This window comes from Cervus canadensis, chromosome 6 (genome assembly GCF_019320065.1).
Source record: "Cervus canadensis isolate Bull #8, Minnesota chromosome 6, ASM1932006v1, whole genome shotgun sequence".
Classification (NCBI taxonomy): Eukaryota; Metazoa; Chordata; class Mammalia; order Artiodactyla; family Cervidae; genus Cervus; species Cervus canadensis.
The window spans coordinates 73842531-73861993 of NC_057391.1; the positions used below are offsets into that span (position 1 = coordinate 73842531).

General features: G+C 37.6%; 1 protein-coding gene across 8 annotated transcripts in view; it reads left to right on the forward strand.

Moving 5' to 3' along the window:
• Positions 1-19463, forward strand: part of GPHN (gephyrin) — a 524662-nt gene that overhangs the window by 446815 nt on the left and 58384 nt on the right. For 5 of the 8 annotated variants that reach the window (XM_043472320.1, XM_043472321.1, XM_043472319.1 and 2 more), the window contains 4 exons: positions 121-176; positions 7798-7917; positions 9438-9496; positions 10542-10695. In XM_043472320.1, coding sequence (XP_043328255.1) covers positions 121-176; positions 7798-7917; positions 9438-9496; positions 10542-10695 — 389 coding nt within the window. Of the gene's footprint in view, positions 1-120; positions 177-7797; positions 7933-9437; positions 9497-10541; positions 10696-19463 lie in introns of all 8 variants that reach the window. The other 3 variants (XM_043472318.1, XM_043472314.1, XM_043472316.1) reach the window with 1 other exon arrangement.

Genomic DNA, 19463 nt, shown 5'->3' on the forward strand with positions numbered 1-19463 from the left:
TCCAATTTCCTGAAGCCTTACCTAATCATTTGAGTCAACTTTTAGAATTCCAAGACTAGGTTCCTATTCCTTGCCATAGGTGCATTCTGATGATTGTTCTTGGTTCTGTTCATCTCACAGCTGCTGATGGCCCAGGAGATCGTTTCATCATTGGAGAATCCCAAGCTGGTGAACAGGTGAGATTCATAGGCCTGAAAAAGGCCCTAAAAATTTTAGTTTCATGGATTTTCAGAGTCTAATCCTAAACTTCTGCCATTGTTTTTATGGAAATCTTAGAGAAGGATTAGATGGGTCATCAAAGAGATGAAATGATGATTCCCCTGAGAAAGAATCATGAATTCCTTCTTAACTGAAAGAACCTGCATCTAGTCATATGCAGCGTGGACATAGTGTTATTAGTATATCTCACAGACATGCCCCACAAGCATTTTCCAGCCCTGTAATTGGATGAATCTTTCTTCTAGTATAAACATTAATGTTCTGAATAGAGCTATAATTTCTAAGTGGTTTTCTCAGACTTTTCCCCAACTCACTTATAAACAGAAAAACTTAGAGGAAGCAAATTATTTAATCTTTCTTGCTAATCATTTTGATTAATTTTACTCATTAGGGAACTCACCAGAAAACAGGTATACATATATTTCTATTAAGAAATGAAGTACAAAAAAAAAAAAAAAGAAAGAAAGAAGTACTAATGGGCCATAGTGGACCTACAATAGAAGTCCTTTTACTGCTTTTGATACTAGTAATTGGTCATTTGATTGGAAATAAGTTACAAGTGGTAAATTATCTTTTAAAATAAATATAAATTAAATTAAATGAACATTTATTTGTCATTAATCTGATGGAGAGCCAAGGCTTTTCTTTTAATAAGTATCTGTTATTTGAGTTTCTATTATACCCACAAGGCACTATATGGGATTTCCAGTGTTGGTTTCTTTAAAGTGGAAGAAATTTTAAGGACCTTTGCACAGTGTCTAAGTATAGACTCCTTCTAGATTTTTATTATATTTTTACAGTACTTTTTACAGTTGTTCCACCTACACCTAATTTGACAGGAGTTCTTTTTTAGCAGACTTTTTTAAATGAGATGCTCCAAAGGTTTAGGTTAATTTTTTCAGGAAAAATAGAACTCTTTTTACCCTAACATATCATTGGTTTATGGAATATTTACTTAAATAACTTGGTCAGTAGCAGCTGTTGCCACAAACTGGTACAAACAAGTTTGGGAACAAATAGTTTGCATCTTAGACCAGTAGTTTACAAGTGTCTAACAGTTTCAAACTTAAGAGTATACTGTAAGCATCATCTTGTTCAGTAGGAAGCATATGTTAATCTAGTGAGCTGTGAAAGTTGATTAAAAGAGCTCTTTCCTTATTGACTAGAATCAGAAAAAGACCAGCACACTTTCCTGCTGTCACCAAGCACTCATAAGCATTGTATAAAAATAAAGGAGGAAATAATAAATAGAGCAGTTGAGCAAAAGCTATGTCCCACACCTTAGCATGTCCTCCCATATGTACTAAAAATAGAGAGGGGTTGAGGAAGTATACAGGAGCATATGATGCTAATTGTGGCAACCCTAGCTCCCTCACCTCTACCAAGGAGTATGTGTACAGAGCTCTGATGCTGAGCCTAGCACTACAATAATTAGATCCTTATCCATGCTATACATAGGCTGATTTCAGTCTTCATGACTGTTTTCCTGACAAAAAGAACAACTAGTCTTGGGTCCCTTTTTTCTTTTTTTATAAATAACTTACATTCTGATGTCATAACTTTCTTGACCTCTTGGTATGTATATCCATCAACAATGGACATCTAAAGCATCCATTTTTTAACAAAGCTCCAAAATATTAATTATTCAAGGAATACTTCTCTGATCTTCAGTTGAGTCTATCCAACATTTATCAAGCATACCTACAGTTTGTACCAAGCACTCTTCTAGGTTGTAGGGATTACAACCTAATCTACAAAGTAGATTAATACATGATTAATACTCTGAACAGTTTATATCTAGTGGAGGAAACAGAGTATAAACAACTAAATATAATACAATATATTAAGTGTTAAACTAATGCTCTCAGTCATGTGCTGTGGAAAACAATAGAGAGGTTAAGTGTTTCGTCCTAAAAGGGTTAGGAAAATGACATGGGAGCTGGGCGTAAGAGAGTTTTAACAAAAACAGAAATGAAAAAGGACCATTCCAAGCAGAGAGAATAGTGAAAGTCAAGACCTAGTAGTGTTTGTGGTAGTCACAGCCTAGTATACTTAGGCATAAATAGTAGATTGTTAAGAACCTTATGGACCCTTAAACTTTATTACTAGTTATGACTTCCAAGTGAAAACTAGAAGCACAGAAAAAGTTGTGAAATTTAAAAATTGCCAGCCTCTTGTAAGTTCTCATAAAAGTATGATAGGAAGAAAAGATCAACACTATACAAGAAAACAGGGGTTTTCCTCAAATTACCTGGGATGTATTTTATCTCTAACGGATGTATCATACACATACACACTTTAAAGCAATCTCAGAGATCTTGCAAAAACCAAATTGCTCACTTAGTGAAAGTACATATGCTTGAGACCTAGGGTGCCACTGCATCCACTAAGACAGTTTTTTATTTACAACATACTTTATTGGTGTATGAAATACTTGATCTTAGTCCCTTACCATTTGGTCCTGTTGATTAGCATTCAATATCAATTCAGTCACTCAGTCGTGTCCTACTCTTTGCGACCCCATGAACCGCAGCATGCCAGGCCTCCCTATCCATCACCAACTTCTGGAGTCTACCCAAACCCATGTCCATTGAGTCGATGATGCCATCCAACAATCTCATCCTTTGTTGTCCCCTTCTCCTGCCCTCAACCTTTCTCAGCATCAGGGTCTTTTCAAATGAGTCAGTTCTTCACATCAAGTGGTCAAAGTATTGGAGCTTCAGCCTCAACATCAGTCCTTCCAATGAACACCCAGGACTGATCTCCTTTAGGATGGATTGGTTGGATCTCCTTGCAGTCCAAGGGACTCTCAAGAGTCTTCTCCAACACCACAGTTCAAAAGCATCCATTCTTCGGCACTCAACTTTCTTCACAGTCCAACTTTCACATCCATACATGACCACTGGAAAAACCATAGCCTTGACTAGATGGACCTTTGTTGGCAAAGTGATGTCTCTGCTTTTTAGTATGCTTTCTAGGTTGGTCATAACTTTCCTTCCAAGGAGTAAGCGTCTTTTAATTTCATGGCATTGGACACTTTCAATTTCAGTTATGCAATTATGAAGTGCTATCTTTGGACAAAGTTCAAAAAATCCAACTCGATACCTCCATTAGGGAAAAATCAAGATTTTGACAGTTTTTATTTTATATAAAGTATATGAAGTATAAAAATTAAAAACAGTATTCTTAGCAATCTATAGGAAGTACCTCATGTATTGCTAGAGTTTTTCCAGTTGATTCAATTCAGTTGCCATTTACATGTCTACTCTCAGTGGATATATAAATATCTTTGTATATCTGGGAATATGTTTTACATTGGGTTTAATATAAGTGAGCTGGTAGGAATCCTTCAGCTAGCACTTAGAATTACTGTTTTGGGATAGGAGCCAAATTTTTTAATAGCGACTCAAAAAACACTTAAGACTTGGTTTAAGCCAAGAAGTAGAGAAAATTACAGGTATAACCACATTAAAACTTAAAGTAAATTTGCATAGTATGGTACATTGATCCAGACTAAATTGAGGTATCCTGCAGGCTAACACACTTCAGCTTAAGAAGCAACTACCTGAAACTCAGTTTGGGATTCACTTTCCCAAAAAGGCAATTGCAGCGGGAAAAAGTCTTTAAGTCTGCATTAAATATTTTAATTGCACAAGCTCATAAGATAGTTTTGACATTAACACCTGTACTAAAAAACAAATATATCAAAACATTCATACTTTCCATAAAAAAGTCACTACACTGCAAAATGGTCATGTTTAGTGAATTAAGAATGTACCAGATAATAAGCAGGATCTGGCACTGAAGAAACAAATTAATGCATTGGGCCCTAAGTTGTTGTTTTTTTTTTTAATTCTATGTATTATCTTGGTAGAAAATTACAGTGTTGTTGTTGTTCAGTCGCTCAGTCATGTCCAACTCTTTGCAACCCCATGGGCTGCAGCACACCAGATTTCCCTGTCCTTCACCATCTCCAGGAGCTTGCTCAAATTTGTGTCAAGTCGGTGATGCTATCTAACCATCTCATCCTCTGTCATCCCCTTCTCCTCCTCTGTCATCCCCTTCTCCTCCTGCCTTCAGTCTTTCCCAGCATCAGGGTCTTTTCTAATGAGTCAGCTCTTCACATCAGGTGGCCAAAGTATTGGAGCTTCAACTTCAGCATCGGTCCTTCCAATGAACATTCAGGATTGATTTCCTTTAGGATTGACTGGTTTGATCTCCTTTCAGTCTAAGGGTCTCTCAAGAGTCTTCTCCAAAACCACAGGTCAAAAGCATCAGTTCTTGGGCACTCAGCCTCCTTTATGGTCCAACTCTCACATCCATACATGACTACTGGAAAAACCGTACCTTTGACTATACGGACCTTTGTTGGCAAAATAATGCCTGCTTTTTAATATGCTGTCTAGGCTTGTCAAACAAAGCCTGGTAGCTAAGCTGGTAAAGAATCCACGTGCAATGCAGGAGACCTGGGTTCAATCCCTGGGTTGGGAAGATCCCCTGGAAAAGGGAACAGCTACCCAATCCAGTATTCTGTCCTGGAGAATTCCATGGACTGTATAGTCCATGGGGACTCAAAAAGTTGGACACAACTGAGCGACTTTCACTTTGCAGGTTTGTCATATCTTTTCTTCCAAGGAGCAAACGTCTTTTAATTTCATGGCTGCAGCCACCATTTGCAGTGATTTTGGAGCCCAGGAAAATAAAGTCTGTTTCCATTGTTTCCCCATCTTATTTGCTGTGAAGTGATGGGACCAGATCCCATGATCTTCGTTTTTTGAATGTTGAGTTTTAAGCCAACTTTTTCACTCTCCTCTTTCACTTTCATCAAGAAGCTCTTCAGTTCCTCTTTGCTTTCTACCATAAGGGTAGTGTTATGTGCATATCTGAGGTTATTGATATTTCTCCTGGCAATCTTGATTCCAGCTTGTGCTTCATCCATCCCAGCATTTCACAAGATGTACTCTGCATATAAGTTAAATAAGCAGGGTGACGATACACAGCCTTGATATACTCCTTTCCCAATTTGGAACCAGTTCATTGTTCCATGTCCGTTTCTAACTGTTGCTTCTGGACCTGCATACAGGTTTCTCAGGAGGCAGGTAAGGTGGCATGGTTTTCCCATTTCTTTAAGAATTTTCCACAGTTTTTTGTGATCCACACAGTCAAAGGCTTTAGTATGGTCAATGAAGCAGAAGTAGATGTTTTTTTGGAACTCTTGCTTTTTCTATGATCCAGCAGATGTTGGCAATTTGATCTCTGGTTCCTCTGCCTTTTGTAAATCCAGCTTGAACATCTGAAAGTTTTCAGTTCACATACTGTTGAAGCCTAACTTGGAGAATTTTGAGCATTACTTTGCTAGCGTGTGAGATGAGTGCAATTGTGTGGTAGTTTGAACATTTGTTTACATTAGAATATAATATTTCTGAATAAACCTGAAATGTCTCTTATTCAAATTTCAGAATAAGAGGATATAAAGTACGTAGCTCAATGCCAGATCTGATCTCAAGAATCTTTCTCCAATGACTTGTTGGAAAAAATTAATGAGATCACTGGAATTGTAAGCCAAGAAGGATTACATGCTTCATGTAGTTGTTGTGATAATGAGATCGTGCATGTTTATTCATTCATTCTGGAAATATTTATTGACTGCCAACTTTGTGCCAGTTACTCTCTAGGCTTTGGGATGATAGAGCAATAAATATGTCTGCAAAGGGAGTAATTAAAGATAAATGCAAGTACTCTACCGAAGATATAGACAGGATTAAAGGAAACTAACAAAGGAATGTGAAACATTCAGGTGCTAGCAACAATAAGATTTCATTCCCACGTTTAGGTCTGAAGGGGCAAAGAGAGAGAGTGGTATCTGGACCTGGGGAGATTGATAGCTATGAGAGAAGGCCACCTATTAGGAAATGTGGCATCAGTGCTATTAGATATGACATAGCCATCACCAGACTGCAACCCAGCAGGGAAGGAGCACAGGGAATAAAAATTGTACTTCTCTCTCTCTCCTACCCTCTAGTCTCTTGTTGTTCAGTTACTAACTCTGTCCAAGTTTTTACAACCCCACGGACTGCAGCATGCCAGTCTTCCCTGTCTTTCTCTGTCTCCCAGAATTTGCTCAAACTCATGAGTTGGTGATGCCATCCAACCATTTCGTCCTCTCTCACCCACTTCTCTTCCTGCCCTTGGTCTTTCCCAGCATCAGGGTTTTCTCCAGTCTCTTGTTAGCCCCTCCCACTGAATGAACTTAACCAGAAGCCAGAGCAGTGGGAACCTGGTTGAAACAATCCACAGAGATCAGCCTCTAGGCCACAGTACAGGATAGAAAATAATGATGTGATCTAAAGAGGCAAACAGAAAATGAAACAGATTTCTGTCTTTATAGGGCTTATATTCTGAAACATAATAATGCACTTAACCCTAAGCCTAGCGTAGACAGAGTATTCCACAAATATTAGCTATTAGTTGCATTATTTGCAGCAATAACATTATAGAAATAAGCTTCTTAAGGCTTTTCTAACAAATGAATTTCCAGTTTTACTTTGATTGTACATTTAGTGGAAGGATAGTTTTCCTTAATCATTCCTTTTTTTTTTAATGTGGTGAAAAATGTGTAACATAAAATGTACTATCTCAACCATTTTAAAATGTACAGTTTTTTTAGATTATATAATTATATTTGCTAGACTTTTATTAATTGCATGTTACACTAATATATTTTATAAAGATTTTCAAGAACAATAGTTAAAATTTTTCTGGTTTGCCTTTATTTAACCAAAGTGTTGGTTAATAAAGTACTATATTTCTCAAACATCAGAACTTCAGCAAATGATCAACATGCTGGTTTTTCATAATTGTCATTCATAAAAATCATATTGCATGGCATTTTTTTAAAGACTGTTCTATCACTTTACATATATTAAGAAAATTCACAGTGAGTGAGAGACAGTAGTGGCAAATATAAATGGCAGCTCTTCAAAAAGAAAGTGGGTGGAATATTACTCAGCCATTAAAAAGAATTCATTTGAACCAGTCCTAATGAGATGGATGAAGCTGGAGCCCATTATACAGAGTGAAGTAAGCCAGAAAGATAAAGAACATTACAGCATACTAACACATATATATGGAATTTAGAAAGGTGATAACGATAACCCTATATGCAAAACAGAAAAAGAGACACAGAAATACAAAAAAAAAAAAAGAAAGTGGGGCACCAGGAAAGACATCTGCTAGTCATCACCTTAAGTCAAGTGAAAGCCTCTTTGGTGTAAGTGTACCTGTTTGACTTTTACTATATTTTCCCAAAATGAATAAGACTCTCCTTTCGTGAAAGTGAAAAAAAAAAGAAAGTATTAGTCGCTCAATCATGTCCGACTCTCCGTGACCTCGTGGACTGCAGCCCGCCAGGTTTCTCTGTCCATGGGATTCTCCAAGTGAGAATACTGCAGTGGGTAGACATTTCCTTCTCCAGGGAATCTTCCTTTTATAGTTTGTTTCAAAAACTGTTACATCTTCAAAAGTTTCCTTTGTAGGAGCAAAGTAAATCATCTCTTTCTTGTGTGTTTCTATTTCCAGCCGACCCAGACAGTAATGCCAGGACAAGTCATGCGGGTTACAACAGGTGCTCCAATCCCCTGTGGTGCTGATGCAGTGGTACAAGTGGAAGATACTGAACTTATCAGGGAATCCGATGATGTACGTCATTACCAGGTCTTACGGCTTCATTCCTGTGGCAGTATTATAAGTCATATCCATTTTCTGCAATGTTTATGAGATGATCCAAATTTTTTTATGTTAGGACCTTACATTGTAGTGTATAGTGAGTAAGAAATTACCTTAGGCTTGAAAACCTTTTATTATAGAAATTGTTTTTATGACCATTACTGGGATTACAGCAGAATTTGAACCACATTTGAGCCAAGAAATTGCATTTGCAAGCAAGGAAAGAAACTACCTCAAGACAAAAGAGCAGTGATTTAAACTGTTGTCCTACCATCTAGCTGAGAAATTTGCTCATCAAGACTAGCTTCTGATAAAATGTAAAGATTTTAATAGAGAAGAATTTAATGAAGAACATTTGGGCAAGTTCTTGAATACTTCACTAAGCCAAGCATTTAAACCAAATGACCCTTTCAGCTTTGGTTTTCTATAGTTCAGGAAAATTTGTGCCACCAAATTGCAGTCTGGAAACATTAAATTTATGTCAATTCCCCTTCTATTTCCTAAAATAAAGGGCTCTGTTCTTTTATAAATAAAGGCCTCTAAGTAGGCCTTTATCTCACTGAAGCTACTGGCAGTTATTGAATCCAGAGGATCAGTCAGGAATAAAAGTTTCAATGGAGGATTTACTGATTTTGTTTTGTGAAGAAGTTTAAAATATCTTGTATTTTTTAATACAAGAATAAATGACAAAATATATTCTCCCAGACTGGATTCTCCCAGACAAATTTGGCCATGCTGAGACATACCCTCTTTTCTTCATTTGAGGATTTTCCTTTCTATCACCCACAAGTACTTACTTCCCACAAGTAAGGCTTATAAAATTCAGCTCTTGGCATACAAGTCACATTGTCCTGCTGTTAAAGCTACCCAACAAGTTTATTGGCATCAAGGAAGCCAGCAGAGCATTGAAATCCAGAACACACTCTGCCAGATGACAAGACACAGTTCCAATATCACAATATTAGTCACAGTTCATAAATGTAAAAATTATGATCACCATTAATTTATAGAAATCTACTACCAGGCAAACTGTAAGTTCTTCACTGAAATTCCTACAGATATTTGGGAATCTTGGCATAGTATTAAACCCATGATTTATGGGAACAGAATAGTTACCTCCACACACATTCACTGTATCTATTAGGGTAGAGATCTCTCTCTCTCTCTGTATATATATATATATATGTGTGTGTGTTTTTCCTTGAGAATGCTATTTACAAAGTATGAGTCAATATTTGAATTGGTACATTTTTTAAAAGTATGAGAATCAGTGAAAATGTTTACTTGTTCTTTGGGATCAAGCCTAATTTTTCAGGAACCTGTGGTAGAAATTCATCATATTCAAAGAATTTCGCAAAGGATTTCCTGTTCCTTTGTATCTTTATATATTCTGAGCCTATCTGATAATGAAAGCATCTGAATAGCTAAATTCTATTGATCGAAATTCAGTCAGATTGCTCTGTTTGAAATTATATGATTTGCTGTTACCACAGGGCACTGAGGAGCTTGAAGTACGAATTCTGGTGCAAGCTCGGCCAGGCCAAGATATCAGGTAAGTTCATAACGCATGGAATGTATAGCCAACTTCTGTTTCTACCATGACCATGAACTCAGGAGAGCATAGCTATTATAAAATCACAGCTCAGTCAATTAGCCATTAGCGTTCAGGGATTTTAACCAGTAGCAAAATGATTTTCGAAATTATATATCCCATATCTGCCCTACCTACTTTTTTCCTGAAGTTAGTAAAGGCAAATGATTTATTCAAAAGCAGCATGAGAAGGAAACAAAGTCATGATAAGCCTGCATAATCCATAGTTGATCCTATTTCTAGATTATCCAGAATTTCCCATCCTTACCCCTAGGTAACTGAGAATTTGATATTAACACAGATACTTTCAAAGTTGAGTATTTATATAATTAGCTGAAAGCCCCTCCTCAACTACCAATAATAATGGAATAAGGTGCTACTCTTTATATACAAAGTTGAGACTACTGTCTTATTATAAGTAGTGTATATCCTTCAGATGATTTTTCTCTGATTGAATATGTTTGCCCTGATTCCATTAGTCCTAATTTACTCAACATTTTGTAACAAAGCTACACTTCTTCCACTCCTATGGGGCAAAGTGAATGGGGTGGCCACAGAACTGGACCAGTCTAAGTGGTCTAATGGAAATTATCTCCATGGCTGTAACCTCATTAGCATTATTCTCTTCACCACAATGCTAACAAGCTCTGGAATGGCATTAGATATTTTCATATAAATGCCTGCCTTACACCAAAGAAAGTTTGCAGTTGGTGTTTTTGACTATAATGTGTTACAAAGCAATTTGTAAAATAATTTTCAAACATAAAGTAGCATACTCCTGTTTAACAGCAATAGATACAAATCTATTTCTGTCTTCCATTGTGTGATTTAAATTTTTTTTAGTTAAAAAAGCACAGAGTTTAAAATCTCTTCGTTTTAGTACTCTGTTCCATGCCTCATTTCCCCTTTTCCCCCTTGAGCATCCTCTTTCTCTGACACTAAAGTTTTCCTCTGAGTTAATATTGTTCTTAGTCATACTGCTTATGGTTCTGCTTTGATTTTTCAGACCCATTGGCCATGACATTAAAAGAGGGGAATGCGTTTTGGCCAAAGGAACCCACATGGGCCCCTCAGAGATTGGTCTTCTGGCAACTGTAGGTGTTACAGAGGTTGAAGTTAATAAGTTTCCGGTGGTTGCAGTCATGTCAACAGGGAATGAGGTAAAAAAGGCGGGGGGAGGGGCGGGTTGTGGCAAGGGAAGGGAGGTAGTGGGACTTTCAGAGAAAAGCATTTCTGACATTATGTGTTTTATATTATAAATAGAATATTAAGGATTATAGATCTTACCACATTTCTGTAACAAGGGAATAATAAATGGGCCTTGGGATAGTTCAAGTACAGAAGATGAAGAGGAAGAACTAGAAATTATACATTAGGAAGTGCTCCCTTCCATTTACTACAATGAAATATTACAACCAATGGCCTTCCACAAACTCAGTACATATAAACAGAGAATGTTGACTGCTAGCTGTAGATACTCAACTGTGCAAACCTAGTACTTAGCCTGCTGGTATAGTGAATCGTGCCTGCTCTGCTGCTGAGATGATGGGCCACCACTGTGTGAGAAGTAATTCAATGAATTGGGACACCATGGCTAGCCCTTTTTCTTGTTTAACATTCCATGTGATCTTTAGTCACCAGGAAGGATTTGAAAATCATTTTTCTCTCTAAAGATAGCATCTCTAGTGGCATGCTATTCAGAATATGTCAAAATGTCATTTCAGTCCTAATTTAGGAAGGGAAATTTAGTCAGTATTCTGAGAACTTTTGAAAAACTTTCTGTTACCTCTTTGCTTAGGTTATACAGAACTTCAATTGGAGGCTATAAGGCCAAACTAGGAATATTGAAAAGGAAATCTGCTGGAAATTCAAAGCCTAAAAGCAGAATCAGAAACTACTGAGATTTTTTTCAAGTTATTCCTTAAGATCTTATACTATTTTTTAAAAGATTAACAGGATCTTTTTTTTCTATCTCTCTTTTAATCTCTAACATTCTGAAAATAAGCCATTTGCTACCATTATTTTTCATTTCTTAGACTTGGAAATGGACATTTTCAAAGTTCTATTGCCCTTATAGCTCTTTTGGAAAGGACAGAAGAAAATAATATTTTGTTTTGATAATGAAGAGATAAATCAGCATTCTACATCTGTTTACTTCCCAGTATAGGCGTACTAGTCATTCCCTAAAACTATTGACTGATCCAAAAGAAGCATTCTTTTCAGTTGATCTACACAGTGATGATTTTCTGTCCTTAGGACCAACCAACACTATGTTTAGCTTCAGAAAGAAATTTCCATTCAACTTATTTACTTAATGAACTGTTCTTATTTGAGATTTATGTATATGCTTTGTGCACCTAAGTGACTTCATGGGGCTTAGGAAAGCTAGGTAGAATGAGCAAACTAATAGACAGCTATTTATTAGGCAATTTTGTGTAAGCTACATTTTTTGTTTTCCTCCTAATGACTTTGTAGGTCTGGATTCTCAGTTACTCCCCCAGAGTACATTGGCAGTATCTTTTAAGCTACCTTTTATACTCTTTACTAAAACTATTTACTAGTAGTAGGGAATAGTGACAGAATGAGACTAGAGATGGTACATACATGGTAGAACCTAAAGAAGATTTTGTAGTTTTAGTTCTCTGCCCCCATAGACTTGATTATCTTTGAGGAGGCTTTGATAGATCTTGTGTGACCCTCTTTCGCTACATTCTCTGGCCTGCTGTACTTACATGGTTTTCCCAGGGAATAATGCTTTTAAATTCCATGATCTCTAGCTCCGTGTAGTTTGACATTCCTCCCTGTGCTTTGCTTGCTTAGTTGCTCAGTCGTGTCCGACTGTTTGCAACACCATGGACTAGCCGACCAGGCTCCTCTGTCCATGGAGATTCTCCCGGCAAGAATACTGGTGTGGGTTGCCATGCCCTCCTCCAAGGGATCTTCCCAACCCAGGAATCGAACTGGGGTCTCCTGCATTGCAGGCAGATTCTTTACCAACTGAGCTACCAGGGAAGCTCTGACATTCCTCCCTACTCCCATCCAAAGTTAGCTGTTATTAAATTTATGACTCTTTGTCACCATATAGTTCAACAAATGTTTATTGAGTACTTCTATGCCAGACACTATACAGGAAACTAGAGATAAAAGAGATAAATAAAGCATAGTATCTCTCCTGAAGGCTTGAGATCCTTAGATAGCCAGAAAACAATAAGAAAAAAATTATTCATTTATTTCAAAGAAGCCAAAAGTAATTACATTTGTATATTAATGTGATAAGTCTATAATTTACTCACTCACAGCACAAGCTCCACTTAAGTATTAGTTCTGACTTCTCCTGATATGTATGGCTTCACATATGGCACCTCTTGAATCCAGTGTGGTATATTGATAAGCAGAACAGTAACCTTAGGCAACCCGAAGAATGCCATACGAGATGTCTATGTAGACTCACTCAGAACCTGCTCTGTATTTTGTGACTACATGAGCTTATTCAGGATGAAGGAATTATTTTAAAATTGGGAAGCCAGAGTTGCAAACTATAACTCACACAGAATAGATGGTGTAGACGTTTGTTAATTTTGACAAACTGTGCATGTTAAAATTTAAGTAATAGCATCCAGTAGTTAAATAATTGTGGTCATACATTTCCAACCTCATGCATTTGCTCAATAAATGTTTGTTGAGCATCTGTTATATGCTGAAATACCCACCAGAGGTTCTCTTAACTAAACATCAGACTTACAAGATATGAATAATCTATACCTTGAACTAGTTTCCTGAGATATTAAAGAGGAAACTCAGCATTAAGGAGGGGAGCATCAGGCCTTCTTCAGTGGGACCAGTCATCATAGTACTTCACACAGCCATCCAGCAACTGTTCTCTCTGTTCTTCAGGTAACATTTAGGTACAGGGAACAAGAGTTCTACTAGGAGAGTATGAGAGCCATCAGCATAAAAGCACCATGCCCTACATAGGAATCAGTGTTTCTTATAATAATCTTAGGCAATTTGTAGAGTCTCTACAAGGGAAATGCCCAGTTTCAAATGTCACCATACCCATGGAAGACCAAAGCCTGGCTTTCCATTATCGATTCATTTGTAATCCCTTCTATTCCATTCACAAGTTACTATTCAGAGACCATTTTTACCATAAGAAATGCTGTCTACTAACAAGTTGACCTTTTTCTTTGTCACATTTCCAGAGAAACTGAGCTAGAAAGTTAACCCAAGTTCAAATTTTTCCTTAGAGATGGAGAAAGGATTTTGTCAATCTTTAACCTCACATAAAAGAACGCACTGTCTGCAGAAAATTAGAAAACAGTAGTAAAACTAACTGCAAGTCATTCTGTTCTTTATTATCAGCATGCACTGGCAATTCTAAACAGTGTCAGTGATAGGATACTCCTTTCCACGGAGGCAGTCACTCTCACAACCCCTCCTCTCTCACTGTGCTGTCATACTGATGCCAGGCACTGTTCTGACTGCTGGAGATGGCAGCAGGAGACAAGACAGGTGAAGCCCCCGCTCTTGTAGGATTTATGTTCTGATGGAGGAGGGGGAGAGTCAGTAAACAAACTGTGGTAAATTGTATGAATTTTTAAAGTGGAGTAAGATGATAAAGATTGCTAGTAGAAGAGGTATATGCCAGGTATATAATAACTGTAATTAATATAATCAATTATTCATTATATTCAATTCTATTGAATAATGTAATTATATTCAACATAATCTGTTGAAACTTATTCCATATCAACCCTTTTATTCTCTCCCTGATACAATAAAACTGGAAGCCTGAAAACACAATTTCTCAGGCTCTCTTTCCCTGTGGTCCAGGTAGGTTTTGGCATTGGGATGCATTAACATATTAGAAGGTGGAAAAAGGCAGCAGCAGTAGAATCTCCTCAACTCAGTAGCATCTCTCTCCTCTAGCAGTCGCGGGGACAGTGGTGACTTCTGGCAGTTACTGATCTTTAGTCATATACTTTTCTTCTTTTGTTTCTCCAACTTGGCAACACACTTATAACCAGTCCCATGCATTAAATCCTCTCTTTTCCCACTCTCTCCATTTGAAAGAGCTGAAGGAGTTTTGATTTTCGTGTCTGGACCTGACTGGCAGACAGATAGAGTCCTCTGTTTTACAAAGGCTAATTAGGCCTCACTGATGAGGGAAATCAGAGTGGAAATCTGAAGACATTGAAGGTACACGCCATGTGACTAGAAGTGTGTTCCAGGCAGAGGGAACAACAAACACAGAGGCCCTGGAGTGTGGTGCGTGCTTATGTTTGAGGAACAGCAGTGAAGCCAATGTGGCTGAAGGATAGAGGGAAGGAGCACAGTAAGAGGAGATGAAGTTGGAGAGGTAACAGAAAGAAGGTCCTTTTATCCTAAATAGACAGTTTTGAGGAAGTGGAACATAAAATATCTTAACTTTGCAAATGCTTACTCTGTCTTCTGTATGAGTGACTTGGCATGTGTGAGGGAAAAGGTGAAAGGCCGAGAGGCCCATTGAAAGGCTGTGGAGATTTGGACCAGAATGATAGTGGAGATGGTGAAAAGTAATCAGATCCAGAATATATTTTGAAGGTAAAGTCAGCAAACAAGATTTGCCAAGGATTCAAAGTAGAAGATAAGAGAAAGTTAAAAGTCAAGATGAACTCTAAGGTTTTGACCTGTGCTTTGATAACTGACCTAAGGAGAGTTATCATTTACCCTGATACGAAAGATGAGGCAGCAGAAATTAGGGCTTCTTCTTTGGAAATGCTAAGTTTGAAATACTTATGAGAATTAAGAGTAGGCAATTAAACATATTAGTCTGGAGCTTAGGAGAAAGGTTAGAATTAAAGGTACATATTTGGAAGTTATCAGCATATATGTATATAGTATTTAAAAATAATACATATATATAAATATAGTATTTAAAATCATGAGACTGCATAAGGTCACCTAGGAAATCAGTATAAATAGAAGATAGGAGAAAATAATAGCAAATGAAGAAACAGACAAAGGATTAATCTCAAAAATATACAAGCAACTCCTGCAGCTCAATTCCAGAAAAATAAATGACCCAATCAAAAAATGGGCCAGAGAACTAAACAGACATTTCTCCAAAAGAAGACATACAGATGGCTAAGAAACACATGAAAAGGTGCTCAACATCACTCATTATTAGAGAAATGCAAATCAAAACCACAATGAGGTACCATTACACACCAGTCAGGATGGCTGCTATCCAAAAGTCTACAAGCAATAAATGCTGGAGAGGGTGTAGAGAAAAGGGAACCCTCTTACACTGTTGGTGGGAATGCAAACTAGTACAGCCACTATGGAAAACAGTGTGGAGATTCCTTAAAAAACTGGAAATAGAACTGCCATATGACCCAGCAATACCACTTCTGCGCATACACACTGAGGAAACCAGATCTGAAAGAGACACATGCACCCCAATGTTCATCGCAGCACTGTTTATAATAGCCAGGACATGGAAGCAACCTAGATGCCCATCAGCAGATGAATGGATAAGGAAGCTGTGGTACATATACACCATGGAATATTACTCAGCCATTAAAAAGAATTCATTTGAACCAGTCCTAATGAGATGGATGAAGCTGGAGCCCATTATACAGAGTGAAGTAAGCCAGAAAGATAAAGAACATTACAGCATACTAACACATATATATGGAATTTAGAAAGATGGTAACGATAACCCTATATGCAAAACAGAAAAAGAGACACAGAAATACAGAACAGACTTTTGAACTCTGTGGGAGAAGGTGAGGGTGGGATGTTTCGAAAGAGCAGCATGTATATTATCTATGGTGAAACAGATCACCATCCCAGGTGGGATGCATGAGACAAGTGCTCAGGCCTGGTGCACTGGGAAGACCCAGAGGAATCGGGTGGAGAGGGAGGTGGGAGGGGGGATCGGGATGGGGAATACGTGTAAATCTATGGCTGATTCATATCAATGTATGACAAAACCCACTGAAATGTTGTGAAGTAATTAGCCTCCAACTAATAAAAAAATTTAAAAAAAAAAAAAAAATAGAAGATAGGAGGTGTAACTTTTACACTTAGACAGCTGTCCCTTCTTCCTCTTTCCCCAACCTTTATATTTCCAAGTTTTATTTTCTAATTTTGACTCTTGATGACATCATCTCTCCATTCCATAAAATATATTGTTTCCCTTGAAACTGTAGATGGTAAGTTACAGATCTTTAAACTGGATATCAGTCTGCCAGCTGCCATTAGCTTCAAGAAATCAAGATTGTATGATTGCTACCTAGTTACCAAAATACTAGCAATAAGTATTCCTTCCAGAGATGGTGAGTTTTCATCTAATTTCAGTCACCTTCAGCCATATTCCATAACTCATTCATTCATTTTTATTCATTCTTTCCCCAGCCTCCTTCCCTGTCTCTCCCTCCCTCTCTGCAGCCCTCTCTCTCTCTCTCTCTCTCATGCACATATACACAGAACTAGGTGTATTTATGTCCACTATTTATTTTATTCCATCTTTTATAAATCTCTTGGCCACTCTAATAACAGGTGTTTGTACAAACAAGTTTACACTTCAGACACATAAGGTCTGTCTAAAATCTCCCTATGCTGTTCTTCGGGGGCTGCCGCAAGCAGCTGTTGTTATAAAAGTAGAATCTTTAAAATCTTTGTCCCCGCTAATAAGAGAAAGAATAAGAAGTTGAGTACTATGACCAGTACTGCTATGTGCTTTATGATTAAAGCAACACTATGAGGTTAATATAACTATCCTTCGTTTTATGTAAGAGAAACTTGAAGCTCAAAAACAAAGCAGCTTACCCAACATCATTTATTTCGTCTAAGTAATTAAGCCTGGTTTCATACCTAAGTCTTTTGCTGTAATGACCTTTTCCCGCTATTCCACAATGCTTCCCAATTCCTTAAATTTCATTTCCCCAACTTTTTAATGGCAGTCTCTGAAACCTATCAGGTTAGATATTCCTCTACATTCTTCTAGCCACACTTTATTTCTTGTCCAGATTAAAGACCATGACTCATCACTTTCAAATTGCCCTCTCTAACACTTCAGATAGCTTCACTCCTTCAATTTATTCCTTTGCTTACCTTGGTGATACCCAAAGTGAATGACTCCTTTCTCCATTTTTGTTCCCAAGCAGAAAAACAGTACTGAATAAAATTCATAGAACTATGATTACCTGAACAACTACAAATTACTGCCATTTAGTGGCAACCTGGAACTTAAAGTTGTTCAGTAATTCTGATGTAACTGTCTTGTTGCTTTCAACTCTTGGCAGATGATCTCACTACCTTTGTGGGGAAAAGTGAAGCTTAAAAATAAATATATTTGTGAAACTGAACACTATAAGGGCTCCCGCTTCTTCCTGTCTCATTACCTCAAAAATTTCCCCATTCCTTTAGTTATATTACTTTCTTTCAATCTAATAGGAAGAGGTACATCTCCTTCCTAAAAGAACACTTCTGCTTTTAAGCCTACTTTTTCTCACCTTCCTCAGATATTTGATTTCTAAATTATTTCCTGTGTCTTCTGGGTTCTCTATTTTCTCTCTAGTGGCTCATCCTCCTACATCCTAATAGACAAAGATTACCACTATCACAAGAGAACCTATATTTAAATACCACTTTTCCTCATTGAGCTACTGCATAGTCACCTCCTGTCCACTAGAAAGAGAGGTCAGCAATACTGCCTTTCCTTCCTCACTCTCTACTCAAACTCCCAAATCTCATTAGTGTCCCATTAGTACAAAAACTGATTTCCTGAGTACACTCATCACCTCCTAACCTCCAAAACCTGCTCTGATATTCAACCTCCTCACCATGTATATATCATTTGACACCAGAGACATTCCTCACCCACCACCTGAAAACTACTTCATTCCTAGTGATCTATGACAGTTCTCTCTTTATGCCCTGACAACTACTCGTTTTTATTCTCATCATGCCTTTCTCCATTCCCTGCTTGGAATATTCCAAGATGCTGTCCTCTGCTGTGTCCTCCACTGTCTCCAGATTCTCCGTTAGACTTTTCCTCTCATGCCTAATGTGTGCAGGCAACTTCTCATAGCTAACGCCCTAATCTTAACCTCTTTTGTAAATGCAAGCCTTCATTTACAACTTCCTTTGGATATTCCACCTCATATTCCTTGGACAGCAAGGAGATCAAACTAGTCAATCCTCAAGGAAATCAACCCTGAATATTCATTGGAAGAACTGAAGCTGAAGCTCCAATACTCTAGCCACCTGATGTGAAAAGCTGACTCACTGGAAAAGACTCTGATACTGGGAAAGATTGGGAGCAGGAGGAGAAGGGGACAACAGAGGACGAGATGGGTGGATGGCATCATCGACTCAATGGACGAGTTTGAGTAGATTCCAGGGAATAATGAAGGACAGGGAAGCCTGGCATGCTGCAGTCCATGGGGTTGCAAAGAGTCGGACATGACTTAGTGAGTGAACAACAACCTCATGTTCCACCATTGCCTAATCTCACTCATCACTTTTCCCTTCCTACTATAGAGTGAAATACTTCCTTTATGTCTTACCCCCCCTTTTTTTAATGTGTTGTTGTTTATTTACTTAAATTTTTGTTGGGGTACACTTGCTTTACAAAGTGGTATTAGTTTCTACTGTTTTTTAAAGGCATCACTCTTCCCTAAAATGTTGGTTACCAAAGTCATCAGTGACTTTTTTTTTCATTTTTAATTATGATAAAATACATATAGCAAAACATATACCATGTTAACTATTTTTAAATGTATTTTGTTGCTGTTCAGTCACTAAGTCGTTTACTTTTGATAATTAATTTTTCCAAAAGAGGAAAAAAGGAAGAAAGGGTATGTAAGGGAGATGTTTGCAATGGATGTGGAAATAGTTACTGACCTATAGAAGTCTAATATCTTCCCTTTGCAAAGAG